This window comes from Gadus macrocephalus, chromosome 20 (assembly GCF_031168955.1).
Source record: "Gadus macrocephalus chromosome 20, ASM3116895v1".
NCBI lineage: Eukaryota > Metazoa > Chordata > Actinopteri > Gadiformes > Gadidae > Gadus > Gadus macrocephalus.
In genome coordinates, this window is record NC_082401.1 from 19,484,443 (window position 1) to 19,512,427 (window position 27,985).

General features: G+C 47.8%; 1 protein-coding gene across 8 annotated transcripts in view; it reads left to right on the forward strand.

Moving 5' to 3' along the window:
- Positions 1-27,985, forward strand: part of LOC132448391 (R3H domain-containing protein 1-like) — a 53,996-nt gene that overhangs the window by 10,861 nt on the left and 15,150 nt on the right. For 4 of the 8 annotated variants that reach the window (XM_060039616.1, XM_060039618.1, XM_060039620.1 and 1 more), the window contains exons 2-15: positions 16,528-16,835; positions 17,611-18,019; positions 19,409-19,444; positions 19,959-20,051; positions 21,521-21,653; positions 21,946-22,024; positions 22,341-22,400; positions 22,740-22,880; positions 23,406-23,514; positions 24,235-24,330; positions 24,463-24,491; positions 24,603-24,656; positions 24,986-25,203; positions 27,086-27,496. In XM_060039616.1, the coding sequence (XP_059895599.1) occupies positions 17,651-18,019; positions 19,409-19,444; positions 19,959-20,051; positions 21,521-21,653; positions 21,946-22,024; positions 22,341-22,400; positions 22,740-22,880; positions 23,406-23,514; positions 24,235-24,330; positions 24,463-24,491; positions 24,603-24,656; positions 24,986-25,203; positions 27,086-27,496 (1,828 nt within the window). In that variant the 5' untranslated portion in view covers positions 16,528-16,835; positions 17,611-17,650. Of the gene's footprint in view, positions 1-10,876; positions 11,281-16,527; positions 16,836-17,610; positions 18,020-19,408; positions 19,445-19,958; positions 20,052-21,520; positions 21,654-21,945; positions 22,025-22,340; positions 22,401-22,739; positions 22,881-23,405; positions 23,515-24,234; positions 24,331-24,462; positions 24,492-24,602; positions 24,657-24,985; positions 25,204-27,085; positions 27,497-27,985 lie in introns of those variants that run through there. The other 4 variants (XM_060039617.1, XM_060039623.1, XM_060039619.1 and 1 more) reach the window with 4 other exon arrangements.

A 27,985-nucleotide genomic window follows, 5' to 3' on the forward strand; every position in this document is an offset into this window, starting at 1 on the left:
TAGTTATCCTTTAAATCCTTTTCACTCTCAGCTAACACGTAACAACAGTAAAACTGGACATGGTAGTCATGAATTAAGTCATGCTTATCGACTTTAGAGAATTGATGGGGATGTTCTTTTAATTGTTATTCAAGCAATGTATGTCTCGTGACAGTTGCCAATTTACCATGAACACACTTGCACACATGAACAACACCGATGATCTCCGTCGATCTCCGTCATTCACTCTGCCTAACTGGCTGAATCGGCGGGTTTGGGCGTTAGAGCGCCCTCTGGTGGACAATTTTTTTTTTTTTTTTTTTTTTTTTTTTTATATTCATTTATCGGCCATTATAAATGCCGATACCGAATAGTTAGAAAAATGCCTAATATCGGCCGATAATATCGGCCTGCCGATATATCGGTCGGGCTCTAGTGTTTAACTATTATCTATACGTTTCACTGGCAGTGCGTCTTATACTCGTACTACCATTAGGGTTCTGAAAGCGACGTTGCCTAAGACACCGCTGAAAGATGTTCCCCCTTTTTGGTTTATTTTTTATTTATGTCCTCTGGCTTTTACGAAACGTGTGGCACATTGAAAGAAGAGACCTATATTTTCACTGGTGAGGAAAAGCAAGTTTCACTCTAGTTCAGGTTCATGCTTCAGTCACAGTGTGGCCACCTTTTGGACTGACCCAGCTGTGGGTTGTAAAACTATTACAGACACACCGCTATCCTTCTTGTGTGGCATGGATAAATGCCTCCTCAATCACACACTATCCATCTTCCAAAACTGGGTCACAGAACCAATTAAATTTCAACAATATTAAGGTGCAAGCTGTGGTGGCCGGAGGATAGAAATTTCCAATAGTCTGCTGCCGGATGGTGCAGTGAAAGGGAACACCCACCAGAAGCCAAGGTTAAAAAAAGATTCATAATATAATAATGTGTTTCAAACCAAAGTGTCTTTGTGGATTGCGAACCCCTTTTATAATGATTTGTCAGCTGGATATATATATATTTTTTATTAGACAACAGTTGGTTCTGACAAAGTAATTTGAATTGACGAGGCCTTTCGTGAGTGCTGGCAACAGCAATGGGACTCTCCTTTTTATTATATCTACTATGCCGTTTCCCCAGAACATACACCAAGCCATTGTTGTAGCTGATGAGCCGGGCTCTAACTGCTACCTATCTTTCCTATGTCTTTCTAATTAAGGCCCCGTCCATACGGACGAAAACGATCAGTTTTCGTTTTATGCGGTTCAGGAATATCTCTGTTAAGACAGATTCATTGCGAAACAGCATCGAGTTGTAGAAACGCTGTATTACACATTCCAGGCCCATAAGGGGCGCTGCTGGTAGCGCTTCGCGGAGGATCTAATTAGATTTGATGCGTCTGTCCTTAATCCCTTTTAGCTTATTTTGTTAGAAGAGCAACAGTAAATATTGCATTAGGAACCCCCAACAAGGGACATTATCTGCTGTAGTATCGTCGCAAGCATGTAGTCCGCCATCATTGTTGTCGCTCTGAGACGCCGCGGGCCAGCCAATCACTAAAGGCTAGAGGGTCGAGAGGTGGGGCGATGACGTCACCGTTTGCGTTTCATGCGTCCACACAAATCCTAACACGAGTCCGCATAGGTCCGGATATATTTGAAACCACCCTGGGAGGTGGTTTCAGAAAAGTGCGGTTTAGGGTGCCGGATCCGTCTGGACGGTCGGCCGAAACGCACAAGACTTATGCGGTTTCACCAAGAAAGCGGCTCTGTCTGGAAGGGAGCCCCCTCCCCCCTTTCTTTCACACATTAGTGGACCAGGAATTGGAAGAGGACCGGGAATGTTCCAGTCCTTTAAAAGACTGGGTAGTCCTCGACAAATAGTTGTTGCCCTTTTTCCTTAGTCGCTCCTCTGTGCGCCATACCTGCCTTACTGAAAGGTCACCTCTCCTCCTTCAGGAATTGTTGACTGAAACATATTGCAAGAAAGACGCTGTGGTCTCGAAGCAGGTGCTCTCCTCTGGGATATCAATCTAGTCAGTGGGCATTAGACATTAGCTGTGCCCAATCTTATTTGTGTGTGTCTGACTATGTGTGTGTGTGTGTGTGCGTGTGTGAGAAATGGTGGTGTTGGCATGTTGCTGTTGCTAGGAAACCAAGGTCCTATATAAAGCCTGTGGTGGAGTGATCTTTGGATCAATAGATGGTGTACCAGAGGTTGTTTCCAGTCAAGTCAAAGCTTAGTTCACCTTGGGCTCGTGTTCTGCGAGAAACACTGTTGTTCGTCTCCGACAACACCATTCCTCCGATGTCTTTGGTCGGTTTTCTCGTGCTGTGACGGAATGTTACCACCATTGTCATATTCCTGTGCTGTGATTGTCCATCCAGACACCGGGCAACGTTGTGACTCCTACATAATATTTGACGTTCAAGTGGAGCAGACACAAGGGATGCAAGCCAGTGTTTAGTTGTCGGGATGCATTACGCACACTGTCCCACAGTTCCCGCCACTCCCCCTGTGTGCCAACCCCCCCCCCCCATCCGTCCTCTCCCTCCCCCTCCTCCCCCTGCACCAACCTGTCCTCCGTCTCAGCGAGCGTGTCAGGGCGGCACGGAGCGGCGTGTCACCGCTCGGTGACACATGCAGCAGCCAGTGTGTCGGCTGCAGCCGCAGGTTCTCCCCCCCCCCCCCCCCCCCCCCCCTCACGTCTAATGAGGATGGAACCGTGTCCACAGGAGCTCTGTCACGTTCTCAAGCAAACGGAGATGGATCTCCTCACACCCGAGGGACCTCATTAGCTCTCTCTCTCTCTCTCTCTCTCTCTCTCTCTCTCTCTCTCTCTCTCTCTCTCTCTCTCTCTCTCTCTCTCTCTCTCTCTCTCTCTCTCTCTCTCTCTCTCTCTCTCTCTCTCTCTCTCTCTCTCTCTCTCTCTCTCTCTCTCTCTCTCTCTCTTTTATTTATTTATATCTCGGAAATGTTCAGGAATCAGTATGTCCTTGGGGGGAGGGAGGGGGTGGTGTGTAAATAATGGTGTTTGTCTCCTAGTGTTTGCTCGCCTTTCTCCCTCTCTGTCCCTTTTATTTGTCCCTTTTCTGTAAGCAAATTACAATTTGAGGCTTAATTAGTAAACGCTGCCATTAAGCTCTCTTTATTATGCAAATGAATTGGTCGAACGCTGTGTTGTCTCACAAGCCCCCTCGCCAGGTGTTTTCAATCTGAATGCTGGCTGTTTGTTTTGTTTTTTTATCACTCACTTTTTTTTTTTGTGTCTGAAAAAGACAACAGCATTCTGAAAACCCAGGACAAGCTATAATTATTTGATGGACATTTCTTTTTCATTTTTCTTCTTCTGGTTCTTTTCTCTCTCTCTCCTCTTTCTTTCCTGCTATAGTGTCGGAGAGACATGAGTGATGTGAAACACTTTGATGTCTTTTGTTTCGTTGTCAGCAAAGTGGGGGAGGAGATACTGCAATTCAAGGTCTTGCCCAATGCTTGGCAGTTGTGTGTGGGTATAATGTTAATCAATTATCAGAATAAAACAATGAATAAACAATGGGTGAAAGTGGTGGCTTCTCCCATTATGCTAAGACCATGTTGGGTCTTGAAAGAAATCGTTTTTGAACTTGTACCGTACTTGGTTTTATTTTATTTTACAAGTTCTGTTCGTCGGCAGGGGAAATGGGGTGTTATTGAATTCGAACACAGGGTTTGAAGTACTGAACTAAATGTGATGTCTGTTCAGCATTCAGTTATTCAGGCTCCTTTCCCTACTGTCTCTGAGAAGCTGTCTGTGCCTTAAATGGGGAAATTGATACTTAGAGATTCAAGTACCCGTATGAAATGGGGAGGGGCAAGGACCTGTGGACCCACCTTCAAATAAGAATAAGAATAATAGTCAGAAGTGGAATGAAAACTTCTTCGATCTTTTTCTGTTAAGGCGTACATTTTTCTTATTTTTAGTCGGTCTGCACCTGTTTAGTTGTAATGATCCTCCTTCCAAAGCCGAGCCACAACCACATCGATGCAGATTCCATTGTGGAGGAGGAGTGATGGAACCTAGAATAGGCACTTACAGAAGGCTGGGGGAATCTTCTGGCTGGTGGCTTCACTCCTCATTAAATGTTTTTGGATGCGGTTATATCGATGCTGCTCGACTCCACAGCTTTTTTTCTTTTTTTTTTGTAAGTATGCCATCTGTTAATGGCTCAATCTCCAAATCACTAAGTGTGGACTGAGTAAAAAAAAAAAAGTGGGTGTGACAACATGCTTGGTTAGATGTGCTTCTCGGTTTCTCTTCTCCTAAGCTGAGCCAGCGTGATTTTGCCTGCCAAGTCACTGAAGTGGCTTCATAGCGGGCCACCCGTTCCATGAAGCCACATTTGTTAAAATTTGCTGTTATCAAGACCTAGTTCTCCAGGCGCCTTCACTCATCTCCTTCACAATTTATATGTTGTCAAAAGTTAGATTTCTTATTATATTTTAATTTTGCCTCCCTCTTCACAAATTCTAACCTGGTTATGGTTACAACCAGTATTTTAAATTCCAAGTTTACACTAAAGCATTTTTTTTTGCCTGACCGTAAACTGGTTATGAAACCTTTTGAGACCCATACTCTACAGTTTCAGGAAGGGGAATTCATTCTACTCATGCGCATAATCAGATATCCACACCACTCCATTCCGGAAATAGATGCAATCACATGAACTAGTCCATGTTCAGTGTTTATACAGTAACCTATGAAAGCTTGTTGAGAGCTGATCAAAACACTTTTCGACCAACAATGAGGCATCTTTCAGGTTGGCTCTAATGAGGAATCTCATTGCAAAAGTAACTCAACAGTGCTCCATCGGGATCTTTCAAAGAGAATTGTTATCCGTGAATGATAACATACTCAGTATCTCGTTTTGTATGTAATCATTCTGTCCTCAGTATCAGCAAAGATCTGAATCAACATAATGGTTCAAATATTGATCCATCAATTCATAAAACTTAATAAATTAACTTGACTCCAATAATGGGGAAATTTGTATTTTAAGTACGAGTTAAGCCAAGCTATGTATACCCTAATGAACCAAATTCACCTGATCCAACCAAGTGCTCCATTCAGACCTGTCATTATCAGTTTCTTTAGTTTGAATTATCTGGCATTGTATGATTTGTAAGGACGTTTTGCCAATAATCCAGGCTGTCTGGCACCAGGTGTTCCTTTTATGCTGTAAATGAGTGCAGGCTAATACAATCAGTTTTACTTTGAGGTAGATTTACCATCAAAGGCATGCATGTCTGCTTTAAAATACAATTAAATGCACAGGACAGGTTGTTTGAAGGTGAGTCAATCCACCGTGCAACTAGGGCGTTTGTTTCCTCTTGGACTAACCAAACCGCTCTTTTTCTGTGAAACTCTGCCATGAAGAACTGCACATGTTGAATCAGTTGGCCACCATCTTAAGTTGAAACGGTAATGCATTATGATAATCATATGTAATTTGTTCCTGGGTGTGTTATCGTAAAAAAAGTATACTTATAGTAGGCTCGATGGACTTTCTTTAAGAGCCAAATACCGAAGGGTTTTTTCCTAAAAAAATTCGGGTATATTTACAGGAACACCTTGTTTTCCTAAGAGTTATTTTTAGCGCATAGCTCCATGTTAACGTTACCTTTTCAACTTATTACTATCTATAATGAGCTGCAAAGTGACACAATCCTAGATTCATTATGAATATTGGGTTATAATTCGTATACGCTGGAGCTGCGCTTGACACATGTTCCTTTTTAATTGAATAACGCCAGCGCTGGATCATTTTCTCCTCCTGGGAGCCGGCGAGGGCAATTAGATAGTCATGTGATTAGTGTGGTGTTGAAGTCTTGCCGTCCTCTGATGGACTGGATGGATTATTCTGAATGGCTCGTAAATGATATATCCTTGGCATTAGCACCCAGGACTACTTATGGCTATATTTAAGAGATGTGCGGATCTAGCTAAATGAGTTTTATGCTCCACTCTTGCTACTCTCCCAATTTGGTGTTTTGCTCCAGCTCCACGAATGATATGCTAATTTGGCACACCAGGTTGCATAGCACAACTGCTACATTATAACCAATATTATCGCCACCAAAATAAAAGTTAAAACATTAGAAAATATGTGCTGTTCTTGCGGAATATGTTATTATTGGCATTCCATTCTTGGGTTTCTTGGGGAGCTTGCACAAACTGGTACTAATTGGAATCAATTTTCTCGCCAGCTTGCGTTTGCCTTTGATTAATTAGTATGAGTGAATATTCCCCAATTACTCGCACTGCAGTGGCAGCCGCCCTGGTCGCCGGGGGTGTGTATCACGGTTAAACTCCCATCTATATTCCAATGGAATACTTATAACTGATCAGTCAGCTCACTGAGGTGTGGACCGCTGAGAGGGCATCTGTGCTGTACAGACTCCTCTCACTTGAGAAAGGGGGAGACTGTGCTGTGGCTGGGTTTACCTTATCAACCCCTGCTTTGGGATGTCATGCGTGTTACAGCATCACAGCAATTAACTTAATCCCCAATCTTGGTAAAGTAGTCAAGAGGTTTAATTTTAAGGGGAACTGTTGTGTATGTTTTTCATTACCGATTTAATGGCCTGGATGTTATGGACAGTTGATAAGGGGAGAGATGTAATGACACTCCAGGCTTGATGAGTTGTGTGCTTGAAGATTTGTTATTGATCCATTATCCTTAAATCACCCAAAATTACATCATTCCTTTGACTTCCCCTCATGACATGACTCTATTCTGCTACCCTGCCACACCCACATAGTGACTCAACTTGGGCTGTCGCAAGAAGGGATACTCTGGATGACCTTCTGGAGATGGGATTTAGAGGAAGAAATATTGTTCCCCAATGGGCTTTCATGAGGTTGCGACCAATATCACAGCAGCTGACATCTTTATCCGTCGTCCCTGGTTATGTGAATGAGAGGCTTCCACAGCGTGTTCCTGGCTGTAAGTTATTGGGGTACAATTAAGCTGAGTGTAGCTGTAAGCGGTTGTTTACTCTCTACTCTTGAGTGAGTTTCTTGAAAGTTGTGAAATTGGCCTTATTTTGTCCTTTGTCATCACTGGGAACCCATACAACACTGTCCTTGATGGCAGAGGCAGCAGAGATCCCATTTTCAAACGCTTAGCATTGTTCTGAGATGCTGCAGAACATCAGTGTCAGTGGTATTGTTGGAGTTCAATCATTTAGTCAGTCTCTGTATTCTGTACAGCCCTGTTGGGGAAAGCTTTGTACATACACACTCACATTTATGTGAGTGTGATAAAACTCAGGTTTTATCTGATTATTGGTAATTGCTAATGTGCACATCTTTTTATATTCCCTTCTCTGAGGAATCCAATTAGTGTTGGTTGTTTTCAATGTTTACATTGTTAATGCTGTACTCCTTTTTCCTTAATATTTTAAGGTCAAGTAAACTGACATTATTGCTTCTGTAATTGGACACATTTGAAAGCAAGAAATTATACTTGACCGAGAATAATCTATTGGGATTGGTTGTCTGTTGATCAAGTATTTAATTGCGGACCCAATAGTTTTCAACATTTTCTGAGGTAGAGATGTTGTGGCTTGGCTTGGGGAACTCAATGGTGTAAAACCACCATATTTTCATATTTACATACCCGTGTCCTCGCTTTACCACCAAAACCGATCAATCCCATATTGCTGTTGCATTTCAATACCATGTCTCCAATTTCGATATATTAATCTTTACATTTGTTTTCTATTTCCTTGTCACATTGGGAATGAAATAACACCGATATTTGCCCTTGTGATCTTGCAGAAAAAGCATCTAAATGTTTCAGTAGGCTTTATTAAAGGTCTTGAATCAAAGCCTTTAATCAAAGCCACCAGTTTAACCAAAAGTACTCAATCAGTGGTACAGGCAGTGTCAAACGCCAGCACTCTCACTGTAACATTGGCTGTTGGTTTCAAAAAGCACTTTGCCAGATGGGAGCTTGAGAGTATCTGTAGGAAGAACGGGATGGAAACGACAGCACATGAAAATGTCTTGATCACGTGTAATTAATGTTTCCAATGTAAATGACCATCCATTCTTCTTAACTTGACATGCTTGCCTTACTTGAACCAGTGGCCACGGCGTCAAATTGTTGTAATAATGTTGTAATAAACCAAGTTGCTTTGAGTACGACAACGTAGCTGGTTTGCCGCCATTGTGTACATTTCCAAGTTTTGAATCACAACTTTAATTTCATGGAATATTTTAAGATTCTCTCCTGTTAAAAATGTGAAAGGCTGGAGGGTAATGCTTAGGAAAGACAATCGTGATTTGCATGGTATAAGCAAACAATGTAATTTGAATGGCTCTGATAAAGTCAATATTAAACTTGAATGTTGCGGGGCACTGAAAACCCCAATATACTCAACATTAGGTAGACATTTTGGTTCAGTCAAAATGGTGGGTTTTGGAACAAACTAGTGCCGCATCGGGCTTTTACTTCACGCCTATAATGCACTGCTGCCTGCAATCCGTCAACAATAACATGTGAACAAACCTCAAGTTGCTATAGTGAATATATTGTGGCCTGACATTGGCATGTTGGACAGTATTTCGACAGCCGACGCAAACATGACGAGCACATCGAGCCTTGAGGAGATGTGTATTAATCTTGGACTTATCCCAGCCATTTAAATGCAACAGATTTTCATAGTAGCACTTGGATGAAGTCTTTCCTTCTCTTTTAAGTGCTTGTTTCCCCCCCAATCTCATAATTGGATTCGGATAATTTTTTTTCTCCATCATCTGCTTATTACGGTCGCTTTTCTACACTGTTATTGCCAAACATCATCTCACGTCGCATGCAACTCCCCATGTCGGCGCTGAATAATGTAAGCAAATTTAATGAACACAACAGCTCGTGATGACGCCTCGTCAGAGACATGGTAATATATTATTAGTGGTGGCGGGGAGGGAGATGTGAAGAGTGTGCAGGGAGGGGGGGGCCCTTGCAAAACGGTAATACAGAAGGTACGAAAGTCGTATTTGTTTACAATACGTCATGTTGCACAGTATGCAGTAATTATTTGTGGCGTGGAGTTTTTTTTAAACTTTTTTTCCCCCTGGGGAACTAAAGACGCCGTTTCCTTAGCCCCTGGATTGCTCTGTGCTGAATGTCGCTACATTTAAGTGCATGTTTATTTCATGCATTCATTTGTGTTTTTAATTGGGTCTTCAGTTTATAGTTTATTTATAGGCTATCACTCACATAGCCTGTGAAGTGTGTAACTATGTTTTTTATGTGTGTTTCCCGTGAGAAGCCTTGCTATTCTCACAAATGCGTTCTTGAAGACATGCTATTGTGTTTGCTAGATTCAAGACCTAGTAGGCTCATGCTGGACTCTTTGTTGAAGCCTAAACATTATCCCTACTCCAGTAGGTGGTCAACCACTATGGTTAATTCAATCCATATTAATACTCTATCTGATCTCAGGGCTGTACTCTGAAATGTAGTGAAATATCATTTAGAGAACTGGGTCTACTCAAATCTCTATTGAACCGTGCTGTCTTAGTTTTATTTAACGACATTGGAATTGTACAAAATATAATCATGGGTAAGGGAAAATTATCATTGCAAAATAACTAATGACTGTTGATCTAATGAGATTGAATCATAACAAATACCCATTGTGCTACAGCGTGAGGAAAAATGTATTGAACAAGATGTGTTTGTTGACTTACTCAGATTTGTTTTAGAGGCAATTGATTGTAAATCAACAAAATAATAAGTCAAGTGTTAATGGAGCCATCACATATTGAACTCATCAAACCGGGTTAAAGTTAGAAAGATATTGGGTAGGCGAACCCTTGTCTGTTCCCAGCGATCAACACCGCTATACAACGTGAAATGGACCGCTGATTGTGCGGTTCGTATCCTTCTTTAGATCGCTCAATGAAGCGGCCTGATTTCTGTAGAATATCTTTAGAATTGACCTCCGTCATCTTCAAATGTTATGGTGTGATTTAGCTTGCATGTCACGTCAGTTTGCTTCGGTAACCTAGTTGCCAAAGTTTTTATTTTATAGTTTATCAAAAAGTACTCTTATTGAGCTGTCAAGTCGGTAGTCCCCTGTGCGACCACCCTAATTTCACAAGTTCACATACAGTTTCTCTCTTAAACGCAACATTTGCCTCCATCCCCTGAAAGAGTCTTGCCAAAATTTTAAATTTAAAGACCTAGAGGAGGGTGTTTCAAAAGGATGGCACAGTCTGCCGAACTAAAACATTGAATATTATTTCAGCCTTTGTTCCAACAGACTTCGGCAATTGTCAAGAGTGCAAAAGAGTTTTATTTTCTTGAGGGTATTTTTCAAATTGAGTCTGCGCCTATGTCTGGAAATCAATTGCTGCCTAACTGATGCCAGATTGATATTCCACGTGAACCATGAATATCAGGATGGTCTCACGAGGCGACTTCAAAATTCAGAGACGGGCAGTGCCCCTATTATGTAGATAATGTGTATGCATAGTCTACGATGTTTTAATATGTCGTGAATTCCACTGATGCGTAGTGCTGAACCAGTCAAGTGAATCAGTAAGTAACATTCAATCGCTATGGCGATTTGCTTACAAACAGGTAGCTGTAACCCTAGTCAAAGTTTGCCAGTTTAAGTTTCTTTGCTTTCTTTCGGAAAGAACAGCACTCCAGTCCAACATGGACCATCTTACACAACTCTTTTTTTTTTTTTTTTTCGTCCGGTGGAGGGGGGCGGTGCTCATAATATGTGGGGTGGGGGGGAGGGGTGGGAGAAACGGGGGAGGGCTTGAGGTATAGGTAAACCTCCCACGACTCCCACTCAGCACCTTTTTTCGGCAGCGTCCGTATCGCTAATGAAGAGCTCAATTTAGCCAGTGACGCGACGGCAGCCGGCGTCGAGCAACCTGAGTGGCTGAGCCGGCTGCTGACATCACGCAGCCCAGCCGTTGATTTGGCGCTGTCTCCGAGGCTCCGGAGTGAGAGTCTCGACCATGAGCGCCGAGCCACCGGAGCACAGACGGAGATAGAGCTGCGCGCGGAGCGACGCAGGCGCTAGAGACGGAGGGGAGAGTGAGAGAGAGAGAGACAGTGAGAGAGAGAGAGAGAGATAGACGGAGGGAGAGAAGTGCAGGGGAGCGGGAGCTGAACGGGGGGCTGTGTCAGGGACCGTTTCTCTGAGCAGCGACGTTGCCACCCAATGCAGCCTCTGGTACTATGGAAACTAAACCCCTGACCAATGGAAATAATGGAGGCTACAATGTGGCAGGTATGTGCGTTGTAGAAACTTGTCGATCGCCTGTATTAATTTTTTAGGCATTTTGCATTTGTTTTGCATTCCTGTGTTGCTCGCCTTTTATCTGGGGTCACTGTTGCAGAAAAATGTGTTGGCTTTCGGAAATGAGTAAGTGCACAGGGGTTGACGGGGCACACGTTTCAACACGTTTATAAAGTTCCACACATTTACATTTTTAACCTGCTTGCCTATTTCTTTTGTTTGCCACATAGATCTCCGAGCCTGTTAAAATGATTGCCGTTCACGCAGCATGCTGAAGCTTTCACATGGGCTCTTTCCCGCCCAAACAGCCGTGTTAGAGAGGGTAGACCGGAGACGAGAAGGGGCTGTGAGGAAGGGAAAACCTTGTCTGTGCGGCACCCCCCCTCTCCTTTCTTTTTCATGTGGCGCGAAAAGCGCGGCGGTCTTAGGACCCAAAGCGCTCGCTGACTTTCTAATTCACCCTCCTTCCTCCCTTGTTGTACTGGCACACGGGGCCGAGAGTGGGAAACGCATGCAACAGGGTGAGCGTCAGGCTTTGCATTCTTCAAATTGTGAATGCCCGTTCCGGGCTAGATTTGAGGCCATGTATACGAGGCTCGCTGACAAAGTGTTTTTTTTCTTGACATGCTTGAAAGTCCCGTTAGCCGCAAGACTTGTGCTCTCTGTGAGACATTCAAAAGGTTTCTCGAGTCACACCGTCATTAAACACTTGAGTATTTTTAATTTGACAACGGAAAATGGAAATTTGCCTTTTGTCTAAATTCAATAAGGTCAATTGGGCTGGTGAGAGGCCATAGCGATCGTCTCTCCGCGTTTCCCCGGTTTCCGATGGTGATGGCTCATTGGTAATTGCAGCGGCTCCTAGTCATGTAGTCTGCCTTGGGGGAACCATTAGCAAATTATTTTTATGCTAAGTATGTCTGAACCGAGGCTTAATTGGTAGAGCGGCGCAACTTGTGCCTGAGCTTTTCTAGACACTGAATATGATTTGAGACGAGGCGGGGGGCAATTAAGTCCCGGGGGGGGACAAAAAGAAAGGGAGGAGAATGCAAATTATTGGTTGTTTGGTTTTGTCTAGTTAATGGCTGTCCGTGGCAGTAGATGGTTCCCACTGCCGGAGAACCGGTAATCGGGCGTCTAATAAAGGGTCTGTGTCTTAAACTTGTAAATTTAAATGTTTGAATAAAACGTCACCATTATGCCATTGTTTCTTTTGATCAATTGTTCTCTCAGGGGGGGTGCGGGGGGAGGGTAGGTAGGTAGGTGTGTGTGTGTGTGTGTGTGTGTGTGTGTGTGTGTGTGTGTGTGTGTGTGTGTGTGTGTGTGTGTGTGTGTGTGTGTGTGTGTGTGTGTGTGTGTGTGTGTGTGTGTGTGTGTGTGTGTGTGTGTGTGTGTGTGTGTGAGCCCGATCCGCAGCCAACCCAAGAGATCCACTCCAGATAGTGCTTAACACTGGGCAGGAACAGACAAAATTGCATTAAGATTAAAGGAAAAGGCAAGGGAATATCAGGCTCACGAAGGCAATTAAGTGGTATAATTGCTGCCTGAATGTAGCCTGGGCACACGTTTAACCTCCACGGGAAGTTCTTAATAGCGTTCATACAGCAGTCATTCTCTTGTGGGTTGATTGACGGACGCCTTCCAGCAAAATGGCTCATGAAAAAAAAATAGTCTAGCATTTACAAAAAAATCTATACGAAAATCTCACTTTATTTCTTAATTTAACAGTTTGTCAATGGTAAATTGGAATTAAATCTGCAGTCATATTTTAACTCATTATTTAATGTGTCGTTTTTAAATCTTTGCTTGTGCATAAATACTTTTATTATTTTATTTTGAAGAAAAAAATTCAAAGAGTGAGTCGACTCACTCTTTGAATCCACATGTCTGTGAATGTGAATTTTCCATAGGAGTGACCGGGCTGCTGTGTGTTATGTTCTCCCCGCTGTCTTGGAACATTGTTGCTTTTGATCAGGGCAGCTTAGAGTGTGGGAACAGATGGAATTGGGTTTAGGTAGGTAGGCAAAAGCAACCCCCTCCCTTTGCCTCAGGACTATTTTATCTCTTAATTCACAGGCATCAATAAGGTCCATGCCCCAGTGCGATTCGCGCACATTGAGGTGTGCGTGCGTGTGCGTTGGAATCTTTGCCTTTTTGAATGGAACAGCGTGAGGTCTCGGCTTGTGTGGATCCAAAGCCAAGGAACTCGGTGTGTCTCAGGCCGAGAGAGTATCGCTCTGAAAGGATGCAGTTAAAGAGTCAGACCCCCACCAGCAGGGACGAGTTTTTCCTTTTTTTTTTTTTTTTTTGCCTTTCATCGCCCTCCCTCCCCTCCCCTTCGTCCTGTGCAGGGAGGCGGGGCTTCAACGCTCCACCGCTCTCTGCATTTGTATTCATCCGCGACACCATACATCTGCCAATCATCCATAACTCTTAATTGACTTTGAAATAATAATGGTTCACTCAGTGCTAAGGGGGATTATATTTAATAAGGACGCTGTACCCCAGTGTATTTGTCCTCAAGTCTGTGTGTGTTCATTTGAAACTGACTATAGGCATATCTTTTCCTTCTTAACATTGTTTTTCACTCTTGGTCGTTTTTTTTCTTTTTTTACATAAAATATGAACAGAAATTGGTTAAAACTTCAATATGCAAAGAAGATACATTTTTATTGGTTGCTTTTAACCAAGACATCACTAGCCGTCTTGGATAATTTTTTCAGTGTAGTGCGAGATTGAATCCCCATATCCCCCCCTCCCCCCTTTCCTATCCCGCCGGCTGTCATCGCCATCAGTTGAGGGCTCGCAGTGTGAGATGCCACCACTACTGCTCTCATTTTACAGCCGACGGGACACGTCGCTGGCTTATTTATCCAGCCCCAGCACAATCAATAACCGAGCCGCGGCGAGCTGTCACTCGCCGACACGGACACGGGTAGCTCATTTGTATCTTCCCCGAGATCTGTTCTCCGCGCAATACAAGAAAAAAATGTCTAACTACTACTCCGGCAGTCGCTCGATGGACAAACTACTGCGGAAGCTTGCACCGGACGCACTCACACACCCCGTAGAAGGCAACCGCTCCTGATGGGGTGCTTCTGCCCTGATCCCGGGTTTCATCTGATGATTTCCGTGCACAGCCTCACCTACCCCCATTCCGCACCCCAGTCGTTAGCCCTGAACCTGCTCCATCCCACTCGGCCAGTGTCTGGCCATCGCGCTATGCTCCGCTGCACCCGGCGAGAAGTATCCACGACTACATGTTGTAGCACAAATTGGCTGGGCTGCCAATATCTCTTCCCGCACCCCCGCCTATAAAAGGAGAGTGGAAGGAAGGGTTGAGTGGTTGGGTGGCGGGGCGCAGTAGCCCCCGGAGGCATAACGTGCACCGGGAGTGCGGGCCTTCCCTTTTGTATTTCTGCCCGGAGAACGACACGGCGATTGGCCTCCTCTGATACGGCGCTCTGTAAACTGCTCCATCTGTCAACTGTAAATTGTGTGGCGATGTCGGAAACAAAGTCGCCACGTTTTTTTTTAGATCCTTTTATTTTATCTCGTGGAAAAAAAGAAAAAGGGCTCTTTTGTAATGTGGCTTCCTATTGGTGCTTCATAGCACTCGTAGCCTTTTCCTCTAAAGCAGCCCCCCCCCCCTCCCATCAGCCATCACCCCCTCCCTGAGTCGATCCGTCCCAGAGAGGCTCCATCTGTGGAGACCTCACTGCGGGGGCGTTGGAGAGAAAAGGTCGACCAGGCGTAGGCGTGTTTATTCTGCCTCAAATCTCAATCTCTCTCTCTAGCTCCCTCGCGCTCTCAGCAGCTCGCTCTCTCTCTCCCTCCCGCTCTCAGCACCTCTCGCTCCCTCTCTCTTTTTCTCTCTCTCCGAGCCTCTCTGTGCTGTTGGTGGTGAGGTTGGAGAGGGATGAGAGGGAAGGATGGGGGGGCCCGCGCGATACGGAAGGAGTATATCACTGCGAGGTTCTTACTCTGAGCGCCAGCAGTGTCTACTATCGATGTGTATCCTCTGGCATACATTCACGGCGATCCTACGATTCCCTGAGGCAACCGATTTCAAGTCTAAACGCTATGATATCGAGAGCACCCTGTGCAGCGAGGAGGCAAATCGCTGCCTCAGAAGGACCGGGTGCCCTTGACCGGTGGGTCTGCGTTATTTGGCGGCCAGGTGAGAGTCGGGACGTGAGTGTTTGGGAGGACGGGGGTAGGAAGGCCTGTCACTCGGGCGGCGAGGGTGGCAAAGGACTGACATGTTCCACACGCACCTGATGGACGGGATTGATGCCACACCGCAGTTCGTGCGCGCTCGTGTGTGCAACACAAGTACAAGACCGGCGTGTGTACATGCAATTGGTACGCGAACAAATCGGATGGGTTCCGATTTGTAATAATGGGGATTTTGCATTGTTGGAGTGTATTATTGTTGGTGTGTGTGTGTGTGTGTTTCTGCTCGCTCACACCTGTCCACTCTATTGACGGTGTACTACCAGCTCCAGTCTGCCTTGCCTCATGAATTCCAATCAGCCGAGGCCATCAGCACTTTAAATAATGCAGCAGCCCCTGTGTCGGCTCCATTGGCGTGATAAATGCGCTACTTTCGCCCGAGTTAGAAGCCAGCGAGTGTTTACCTAACTGTTCCCGGCCATCCAAAATGCCTTTCTAAAATGGCTGACGAGCAGGCGGTCTCTTTATGTTTCATCGGGATGTGCTCGTCTTGTGTCGGTCGGACATGGTTTTGTGCGTCGGGGGCGATAAAATACCCTTTTAGAATCACGATCATCGTAACATAAAGTTTTGTGCAGACGGAGGGGTTAGGCAGCCTTCAGGCGTGCAGAAAGTTAAAACTCTCAATCTACCTCGACACCTGGTTCCCTAGGAAACATATTTTCACAGGTGCTCACCTAAACTCAGCCTGACCTTCTGACTGACCCCTGAGATGAGCGGTCCTCCTTCCTGAATACGAGATGGGGCTCGCGGGCTGCCGCACCTCTCCGGCTTGGCCTGGGAGCACGTAGCTCACACGTAGCTTACAGGGACTCGGTGCGCTGCGCAAACAGTAGAAATGACCTGTGATTTTTTTTAAATCTCTCAAGCAGCTTTAAGATCAGACATTAATGCAGACGAACATCAAGGTAGACGCATTAATGCAAATGTGGCGATCGTGGAGGTTTTCATCCAAACAAAAAATTTGCCTCCGGTCTTACTCTGTCGTTGTTCCTCTCCAAGGTCACCAAGGGGCATGAGAGGCTTGCCAGAGGCCGACGCCGTTGTGAGCTGGACCCAGCGCTGTTGATGGGGACATGGGCCTCCTCCTCAGGGCTTCCAGCACGCGCAACACGACAAGCCGCCACCTGGGTGACCAACGCACACGCCACCAGCACCACCTCGACGACCACCACGGCAGCAGCGGCAGCAGCAGCAGCACCAGCAGCAGCAGCAGCAGCAGCAGTGCTCACAGGGACCCTGCGGGCTTCAGCCTCCTCTCTGGCGCCACGTCACCGCACGGCCCGCACCCAGCCGCAGCAGCACAGCCGGTGAGCGCCGGGCGTCCACACTCGCACACACGCATTATGGGTGTCGGTTTCTCCACCGTTAGCCATGCGGCGGAGGCTGAAGGCGCACACACGTAGACAGGCCGGACCGCATTTCTGACGAGAAGGGTGTTGGAGGTGATGTCAAGGATCCCAGTGTGGTGGCAGGTTGCCAGGGGAGATGACTGATGGGGAGGGGGGAGGTGGCTTTATTACTTCCCTCCGTTCCCAAGTGTTAAGAAGGAAGGCTCCCCGGGGGCCACCAGAGACCCCCCGCGGTGTGGTGCAGGGGGGCCCAGGGTGCATGCGGGAGTGTCGACATTGTATCCGAGCGCAGCCTGCTGTGGCGTGTCAGGGATCGATGCGCCATCTGGGGCCGACACCCCCCCCCCCCCAATCATCGCAAACTGTCAAGAGTTGTGACATGTCCTCAGCACAGTGCCACGCGTGCATAACTCCAGGCCCCGTAACGCCTTCACAGAGGCTTGTTTCAGAGCCGCAACTCATTAGCGCCCGGGGAACGGGAGCGCAGTCACGTTCCCCTGGGTGCAGGGGGGGGTTTGGCTACGCACCGCGTGTCTTCAGACGCGGCTGGGGCCGCCCTTCAGTTTAATGGGGGCGGGGGGGCCTTGAAGCGAAGTCTGGAATCACACGTTCAAAAGTCCCCCTTTTTTAAAAGAAAGTGTTTAGGTTAAGAACGACGGTGCTTGAATGGCAAAATGTCCTCCAAAGCGATATCATTCATGGGTCATCCTCTCTCACCCCCCTCCCCCCTCAGGTCTCCAGCTCTTGGTAGACGCTCCAAGTAGCCTTCTCTCATGAGGATGTCTGAAACTGTCACTGTAAAAGAGACTCGCAACACTATGAGAGGCCTAGAGACGGAGGAGAACCGCGCCGCGCCGGCCGTGGCTGTCGTCATCGCCGCCGCCGCCGCCACCCCCACCACCGCCGCCGCCTCCGCCAGCGACGAGAACATCCCCGACGGCGCCACCGTCAGCCCCACCAAGAGCGACGGCAGGGAGCCCCCGCCCCAGCTGCCGGCCGACGAGCCCGCGCCCACCTCGGAGGCTCCGCCCCAAGCCCAGGCTCCGCCTCCGCCCTTGTCCCAGCCGACGCCGCCCCTGCTCCCGCCTTCCCCCCAGCCCGGCAGGGACGCCAGCTGCATCCCCGACAGGAACGACACTCAGGTAAGGAGCTCCGGGGTCTTCAGGTCCCCCTCTCTCTCGAGGCCCTCTGGTGTAGTGTTGAGGCCCCCCCGCTCTTCCCCGTAGGCCCTTGCCTGTTCTTTTTTTCTCCGTGCACCCAGCGTCCCCATCAAGGACTCCAATCAACCTTGAGCCACTCCAATTTGCTCATAGTAGGTCTGGGGTTTCAGCTTGAAGGGGCCCCTGTTGTGTGCCATGGGAGTGAACTAAAGGTATATGTGCTAAGGGACATTCAGGGGATGTGTGGGGGGCAGAACAGGGGACGTCGGGGGGGGGGGGGGGGGGGGGTGTTGGCTCCATTATTGGGCTTAGTAATGGCGAGCGGAGCAGTAGAGGAGAAATAATTGCTTTCCGATACAACACGGGGCTCAGGGGCCCTTGGGAGTCTCCTGGCGAAGCACAACCAATCAATTGTCAGATAATTGAGTTATGAGAACCTGCAGAGGCCGTACCACAGAAACCACGGCCCCGTTATTATTGTACGCTTGAAGGTTAAAATGGTGGCCGCAGCGCTGCTGTGAGGGAGGGCGACGTGTGACGGCCGGCCCTTTTTTATTTAAAAAAACATTTCTACCGGCACACAACCGCGTCGATGCGGGGACATTTCCCAGCATGCACCTCTTCTTAAATAGCCCTCAAAGCATTCTGATCTCTGCATGCTTTTTCCCCTTTAGTACTTTTGTGCACCAGTTCTACCCGCCGTGAAAGCCCCCCCTGCCTCTCTCTCTCTCTCTCCCCCCCCCCCCCCCCGTCTCCGGTGTTTTCATGTGCCATGAGCTCACATCAAATAAGATTCCCTGCGCATCCAACCAATGCCTCCCATACCGCCACCTCTTTGGGGCGGCACAACGGATGTCATCGCCGCCATCTGCTGCCGCCACTTTCGCTGCGCGCCTTGGCTCGCTGCACACGGGATGCTGAGAATAGCCGTTTGTGACCGGCTCCCCATAGATGGCCGATATTCTCGCTCTAAAAAAAAAAAAGGCAAACTTTTGTGGCGCCACACCTTCGCGACCAATCAGCCCTCAGGGTTTTATCCTCTGCACCATCTCCCTGCAGAACCTCTAATCCTGTTGTTCGCAGCTGGACAAGGAGTGCCACTTTGATGCTTGCATAGTGTGACCGCCTTTTAGATGACTTGGAACAGACTTGTGACCTTGAACGATCGAGCCATTCCGTCTGTACAAAAAGATTTGAAAAACACACACAGACACACGAACACGCGCACACCGAGAGAGCGCATCGCGGTCGTACGCTGTAGATTTGAAATGGATTTGACGGTCGCTGTTGAAGGCCATTGAGGACGTTGGTGCCGTGTGCCGCTCACCGTCTCATCTGATCCATTTTGTCTCATTGCCTACCACCGTACAGCGGCAAACACCTGGACAGTCAGGAAAACGGGCCAAGGTACAGTCGCAAGAGGCATGTCTGTAACCGGTGTTTGCTTGTCATCCAACCCGCTCCCATCTCGTTCCATGTAGATGGATTTTTGTGTTTTGTGTGACTTGCATTTGTGAGTTTGGCTTTTGGAAATGTATCTTGTAATGGATAATGACATGTCGTGTTCAGGAGTATCGGGTATTCAGAGTATCTGTAGATGCATTTTTGTTATTTTCTTGTCTTCTACATTTCATGCACCTACTTGGACTCATGACTCACTTAACAATGCTGCATCTTTGACCAAGTGTGTCATTTTGTATTGTATTTAAAAATCAACAATCGATAATTCATCCGTAATTTGGGTTTGTGCTTGCATCGCACGGGGAAATGGTTTCCTTTCTAACTGAGCTTGACTTTTAATTTCCAACCCTTTTTATTTTCTTTGAAAACGAACCCCCTATTCCTCGGTTGTGCTTGGTGTGGTGGTGTCATCTCTCTTGTCCCATCCTGACTCTTCTTAACCCTCACCACTCTCCCCCAGTCTAACTCAAAGTTAAAGTTAGTTCGGAGCCTGGCTGTTTGCGAAGAGTCCTCCTCTCCCCCTTTTACCACTGATCTGCCTGGAGAACACCAGGTAAAACTCTCCCCCCCCCCCCTCCTCTCCCTCTCTATTCTCTCCCTCCTCTTCCTATCCCCTCCTACCACCCATCTCCTGTTGGTCCTTCACCCATAAGCCCCCCACCCTACCCCAGCCAACCCACAACTTCTTCCACCACACAGCTGGAGTTTGGGGCCCAACGACATTTCACTGCCCATGAGTGCTTCTGAAATGTTTTCATCGCCCCATAACGTTCAAACACATGGTGCAGAAAGGGGTGTTACAGAGCAGCTGCACTTAAACCCTAAAGTGAGTCGGTTGTAAAGTCTCACAGATCTGCTCCTTTGCTGAGGTCGGACTCATTTTGCCCAGTGTAAAAGTAAGGTTTGAAACCTGGAACAGGCTTGGGACAACATTTTGGATGTTGGGTAGTGTGGCTCTATTACCGTAAAGGAAAGATCATCTCTATTACACTGTCTACTGAAGAAAAAATGCACTTTACACGAGTGCTTTCAGTTCTTTGTGCCTTTTTTAAAAATGTCCTAACATATTCCCCTGTATCGTATTATGATTGACAACGGGGCTTGAATAGGGTTTCTTTTAAGACCCTCTTTCCTCACCTCCTGCACGTTGAGCCGGTCGCTAACTAGATGCTATTTACTCCAGGCCGCCATTGTCCACTGTGTAAACACCACAGCTTTGGCCCCCACTTATCACGAAAAAGAGAACCAAAAACAACAGCCTGTTGCCGGCTTGTTCCGCTCGGCACTGCTTTTGTATCCGCGCTGAATGGTGAAATGGAAGGCCTTTTATAGCCTGCAGATTCTCTTTAATAAGGAGTGAATGGGGGTACGGAGGGAAAATCTGCCGGGGCCCGCGCTCCGTAGGGTCACGTTTTGTCTGGAGCGTTGGGGATTGAGAGTGGCACAATCTGCCACTTCACTGATACAGATGGGGGCTTTCTCAGGGTGCCCCCGCCTGGCTACCACACCGCTCGCCTGGTTAACGGAGTACTAGCGAGGAACTTTGGAAACTAACCCTTCAGCACTGTTTGTGTTGGTCCCAGTAGTAAAAGAAAGGGAAATAAATAAATTGTAAAACTGAGCATACTCCCCGCAGGCTGTTAGTACTTGGGTATAGTTTTAGTTTTATCCTACGTTTTTGAGTTTGTATTCTCCCACCCCTCTGTCTTTGTTCCGCCAGAACAGCCTTTAGGCGTCTACTGATGAATGGTTGCTGCTGACACCCTCAAATTCAAACCGCAAGGGTTGCACACTCTTGGCCACGTTGGCTTCCATGGTCCTTGTATTAGAATCTGGACTGCTTGGGTTTGGCCGTACCCAATGCAGATCCCGGCGAACACTATTCATTTGTATTTCAGCTGAATAATGTTTATTCATTGTTTACCAATTTTTGTTGGTAAAAAAATTAACCATCGAACGTGGGGTCTTGAAAACATTGGCCGTGTCACATTTCGTCATTTATATTTTTGCATTATCTTGTAGGCTGAAATTTCCATCAAGCTGAGCCAATCGTTAGACAAAGAGGAACCTCCGACCCCAACCAAGAATGAGCAGGAGAAGGCCGGAGACAAGCAGGAGCGGCCCGAGAAGCTGACCAGGAAGCTGTTGTCTCGAGGTGGGGGTGCTCCCGACACTGCCGCCTGTTGGGGCTCGTTATCGCCATCCATTTAAGGGTTGGTGATAATGAGGTCCAGCAGGTGGGCTCGTAACCATGAACACCGGTGGTTAAGGCATCCCAAACATAAAGACTCATTTGTGTTTTGTTCGTTGGCAACTCGCATTGCATGTACTTTCGGTACGCTATTCCTTTAAGACTAGAACAAAAAATATCTACCAATGACCATCTCTAACCAAGCCTGCTATTCCCTCCCCCTTTCCCCTCCCTCCCTCCCTCCTTTTTCCTCCAGACTCGAGTCAGGAATACACAGACTCCACAGGGATTGATCTCCACGAGTTCTTGGTGAACACGCTAAAAAACAACCCCAGGTGTGTACACACAAACCCGCTGAAAGAGTCTTTGATGGCTGGGGCCAGTCCACTGTGTTTGCTGGGATGAGGACCACGCTTATAAGACAAATTATCTGTCTTTCTGGAGCGGTACTGGTGTACCTGTTATACCGTGCCCTGCATAAGGGGCCTCGTCATCTAACGGGGTGTTTTAAGTTCCGCTTAAAGAGCCATATGGTCGTTATTTCCCCTGTTTCTAACCCTAGCGCTTACAAAAACTGTCTAGGAAGCCACCATGTCATAATGTCTTTGAAAGAGTCTGTGAATAATTCTTTGTTCTGTAAATCCCACCCAGGGACAGAATGATGCTGCTGAAGCTGGAGCAGGACATCCTCGACTTCATCAGTAATAACGAGTAAGTTGTATTTTTGGGTCACATTTCCACGGAATAAGCTTGCGCCCCTGTCGGCTCTATTAAACCGTGCATAATTTCCCAGAGACGGGTCTGCGCGCCGGCAGTGCTAATGAGATCTGACCGCGGGCGGCCGCCACGCCACCGCCGCTTAAGAAACCCCTTTCTAATCGTCTTCTTTTAGTCCGCACTTAATTATTGATTTAGTTCTCTCGTTCCCTCTCTCGCGCTCTCTTGCGCTTTTCCTCTCGCTCGCTTCTCTTCCCTTCCCGCGCTCTCTATCTCTCTCTATGGTCCTTAGCCCCCCCACCATCCATTTACCGTGTTTTCCTTCTCCCTCAGAAGCCAGAAGAGGAAGTTCCCTCCGATGACCTCCTACCATAGAATGCTGCTGCACAGAGTCGCTGCGTACTTCGGCCTGGATCACAATGTCGATCAGACCGGCAAATCTGTCATCATCAACAAAACTAGCAATACCAGAATGTGAGTAATGTGTACAGACACGCACACACACACACCTCTAAACATACCTCTACACACACACGCACGCACGCGCGCGCGCGCACACACACCTCTGAACACACACACACCTCTGAACACACACACACACCTCTGAACTCACACACATCTCTGAACACACACACACACACCTCTTCACACACAATCATTCTCTCGCCTCTGCTCGAGGAATTGAATTTCTCAACCTGCTTTAATTCAAACGGCTTAGACTTGCAGAAATTACAGACGCCCATATCTTCCGTGCCGGCAAAACAGATTTTTTTCCGTGCAGCCCTGGCAAAATGATTTTTTTTATGGGGTGGGGGTCGGGGGCTGAGTGGAAACTTAATTATCTGCGATTTTCAATATTGCTATGGGGTGTGGGTGGAGGTGTTGCAAGGGGAAGCTGGGTTTTATGAGACGTGCACATCTTAGGTTTTATTCCTGCACACCCCTGTGACTACTTTAAATGTTGACCGCCCCCCCCCCCCCCCCCCCCCCGCCCCGCAGACCTGATCAGAAGTTCTCGGAACACATTAAAGATGACAAGACGGATGACTTCCAGAAACGCTACATTCTCAAAAGGGACAACTCCAGCTCAGACAGGGATGAAAACATGGTGGGTGTACACACGCGCACGCACACACCTGCACACCTGCACACCTGCTCAACACCACTGCAGACAGGCAATCTGCCTCGTACCAGACGTGAAGGGGAAAAAAAACCTTCCTTTCAGTGTTTGTCTGGTCTGTTAGCTGTTGAAACGCTGACGTTAGAGTTGCTATCTTCACTCCCCAGGCCCTGGGATGTGTGTGATTTAATGCGTGTGTGTGTTTGTGTGCGTCTGCGTGCACGTGCGTGCGTGTGTGTTTGTGTGTGCATGGAGATAAGGAGAGAAATCGTCCCATTTGCTCTCGAATTATTATCATTCTCGCCATTAATTAAAACAAGCTCTGAGCAGGGAGCAGAATTAATCATTGAAGAAAAACTATCGTATCACAATACCCAATTCATATTCACACTGCCTCAAGGATGAATCTAACGGGCGTTTTGAGACTTTATTTAGGAGAAATTTTTTTTTTTACTACTTTGTCCATCAGATACATGGCAAAATGAAAGGATATTACTCCTACAAGCAATCTATTTGAACCATACCCCTTATGATAAGCCAAATGAAATTTTATTACAACGCTAGACTAAAACATTGATGTGGACCGATCCGCGCGTTGTTTTTTTTTAATGAATATTCTGGAACTCAAACGAGCCCTGCAGTGTGATAATGGGGAGGTGCCCCACCCGAGCCCGTTCTCCAACATGGCGTCGTGTGTTTTTGTTGCAGATGCGCATGCGGCTGAAAGACGACCGAAGGAGCAAGTCCATCGAGGAGCGTGAGGAGGAGTACCAGCGGGCAAGAGACAGGATATTCGCTCAAGATGCAAGTGCCCCCCTTTTCCCCTTCAGCAAATGGACCGCGGCCGTCCCATCTGTCCATGAACACGTGTTTTGCTTTTTTTTGTCAAATGCACTCGGCCCTCTTTTAACTTTTTGGGGTGTTTCTGTGTTTTAGGGTCATGACGGCTTTGCACTCGATAAAAGGTACGTCCCACCCTCAAGGGGGTTGATGATCTGACGAGGTCTATCTGAGTAAAACACGCACGTTTTCTAACAGCTTGGCTCCGGTTTAAGGAAAATATTGTATGCCCCCAGGATACAAGAAGATGACGTCTGCAACAGCACCCAGCAGAGACGCCAAGTATTTAGGTGAGCTTTTTTCCTCCCCAAAACAGAAAAATGAATGCACGGAGCAAAGATAGATGTATAATATAGCTATTGAGTCAACCGTACAGTGGAACCTTGGTTTGTTTTAGAGCCACGCACAAATAGATACCAAATGTGTCAACACATGTTTGATTTTCACATATTTGGTAGCAACAAACAGTGGATTAATTTATTCATTTTCATTTTAAGTTGACTGAACCATGAGTAAACCTTCTGCAGGAGCACGTGTCCGCTGTAGTTCAACACATGTCTCGGATCATTTCAATCTGGTCCACCAGCACGTGGTTAACCGGCAAGCGGTGTTCTTCCAGGTTAAAGGACGGGCGCTCGGCCAACAGCCGCCAGAGCAGCTCGGAGAACGAGCCAAAGTACGGCGACCCGCGGCCGTGGAGCAGCACGGACTCGGACAGCTCCAACCGCAACCTCAGGCCGGCCATGACCAAGGCCAGCAGCTTCAGCGGCATCTCCGTGCTCATGCGCGGGGACAGCTCCGCCAGCAGCAAGAGCATGGGCCGCCTCTCCAAGACCGGTGAGCACGGCCGCCGCGCGGCCACGGCCGCCGCGCGGCCACGGCCGCCGCGCGGCCACGGCCCGCACCACACACAGCGCCCAGCTCTCAGAACCTAAAGGGTCCCACGCACGCACGCACGCGCGCGCGCAACCATGTTTGCATCCAAACACGACCATGTGAAGTCTCGTGGCCAATCAGAAAGAGAGAAAATGGCTTTGTTCAAGGTTACAACACGGTGGGTGTTTTCCCTGTGTTTTTAACCCTAGTAATAAAAAATAAGCTTTAAGAAATATAGATAATTAAATGCAGAAAATTGCCTTGTGTACATGGCTATTAATTGTACAAGCCATGGTTTCACTCAGGCTGTTGTTGCTGAGACTGAAACTTATTCCATTGACCATCTCACTTCAGAAAGATTAAAGATGCAAGGGCTGACTTGAGCGGCTTGATGTAAACGTTTGCTACCCGGCATGCAGAGAAAAACAACCATTTGTCACCAACCAATCCTGGCCGGTGACGTTTCACTGCCTGCCACAGACAACCACACATTCATCCAATGGCTTTGGCTGCTGGCGCTTCGCTCACCTCAGCCCGGGACTGGCCAGAGAGTGCCAGTCCAGAGTCAACTGCATCTGCCAAAGGCAAAGCCCGTGGTCCTGGCTCTTTGTTGTCGCTGCACCATATTGTTTGAGTTTTACGTTTATTTATTACATTCATTTGAGTTGTTGGAATCTGCTTTACTCTGTACGAGTACAAGCAGGGGTTGCAGGCAGGGGCGAGAATAAAATGAAATCCATGCATTTTTAATCAGCCCGGCCTGCATCGCATCAATCCGATTTATTTATTTTTTTTGGTTTGCTTGTCCGGGGCTCAGGACCAGGACATTGATGTAGCGCTTCTCTTGCTCCCCGGGCACCTGCTGAGGTCTCCGTAGCAGGGCGCGCCGAACACTGCGGCCCACCCAACCTCTCCCGCCTCTGCTTTTGGTGCACTCGCTCACCCTAGCATTTTTTCACCGTTCCTGCTGTATCATAAAACTCCTTTCGCTTTTCATGTTTTTGCGTTGCAAATTGTTTCATTTCCTCGCTGTGGGCTCCCTCTCCGAAAGCTGCGCTGCTCCAAGTTGACTTGTATGTTAACGAATGAACAAGAAGCCACCTTGACCGATGTAACGTAGGAGTCTGTTGAGATCCATGGGTGACTTGACACGGCTGCAGTGTCCGTCCGTCCGTCCGTCCGTCCGTCCGTCCGTCCGTCCGTCCGTCCGTCCGTCCCCCCCGTCCGTCCGTCCCCCAAGTAAAAACATTGTTTTGCCAATGCAAACAATGGATTTTTATTGACCCATCAAAAGAGTTACGTTCGCCCCATTCTATCACATTACCTTTTATTGTCCCATCGGTAAACGAGCTTGAGCACGTGCCCTTGCCACGGCGTGTATCGGGAGAGACGCAGGGAGACGGCTCCTAGACGTTAATGGAAAAGATGACATCTCATGTCAAGCTACGAAGCTAGTGACATCATTATGCTCCCAGACCCGCTTTATGGCAGCAGCTCTCCCATGGGTAATTACCATAGATAATTAGATATAATTCATTATAATTAGATTTATAAATTCCGCGGCGATATTTGACCTCAATGTGGCGCACATGGCTCCCGACCGCAGTCGCTTTAACCGCTCCCACCAGCCTCTTGTCCTTCTCACCGTGTCGGCAGCCATCGCTTTCATCGCCCTTCATGCCATTTCCATCCTACCAACGCCCTTGCATGTTCCCCCCCCCCCCCCCCCCCCCCCCCCCCCCCCCCCCCCCCACTCCCCCCATCCCTCTTAATGCATGAGGTCTTTGCTCTGCACCGGAGGTTTAAGGCCTTCCTTCTCCTCCTCCCCCTCCTTCTCCCCCAGGTTCCGAGTCGTCTAGTAGCATAGGCTCCTCTACGGGATCGCTCTCCCGCTCCCAGCCGCCCTTCCCCGCCCCGCCGCCGCCGCCGCCCAGCCAGCCGGCGGGCCACGGGGGGGCGGGGCCGGTGGCCTACCCGCTCCTCTGCACTAGTAGCTCCATGTCGTACGAGGTGGGCCGGAGCGGAGCAGCGGCGGCGGCGGCGGCCGTCGTGACTGCCCCGGCCCTGCCGCCTCCTCTGCCTCTTCCTCTGCCTCTGCCTCTGCCTCTTCCTCTTCCTTCTCTTCCTCCTCTTCCTCAACCGACGCAGCCACCGTCGCTACCGACCTCCACGACTAACACTACTAGCTACTATTTGCTTCCGCTGGAAGCCGCAGGAATACCCCCAGGCAGCATCCTGGTCAACCCGCACACAGGTTGGTAACCTCTGACCCCCCCCCCCCCCCCCCACCAGGGGGACTAGCCCAATCCCTCCCCTGTTGTTGGCTTTGCCTTCGGAGGGGTCGGTCTCTCGCTTTGACTGCCTGCGCGGTAGTGTGTGTGTTTTGTAGGAGTGTGTGTTTTTCTGCTCCTTTTAACCTTCAAACTAACCGTACTCACGTCGCTATGGTAATTTCACCTCGGGCCCAACTCTTGCTGTTTTTTCTTCCTTGGATAGACTCTGGAGGAAATAAATCCTCTGAACGAGAGTTGCCGTGGTTGAGGGGTGTGTTTTCTTTGTTTTCCCCCCCTGCCAACTCAATTGCGGGGTCCATTCAGGAGAGCACCTGAGCATCATGCATTATTAATGCGCAAGTTCTAAGCCATTAAGTCACGAGTCTTTTCTCTCCGAGTAAAATAATTAAAAGTAGTTGTGCCGCTTTGATTGCCCTTTTTCAGAAAAAAAGACAGAGCAACGCGCTGTC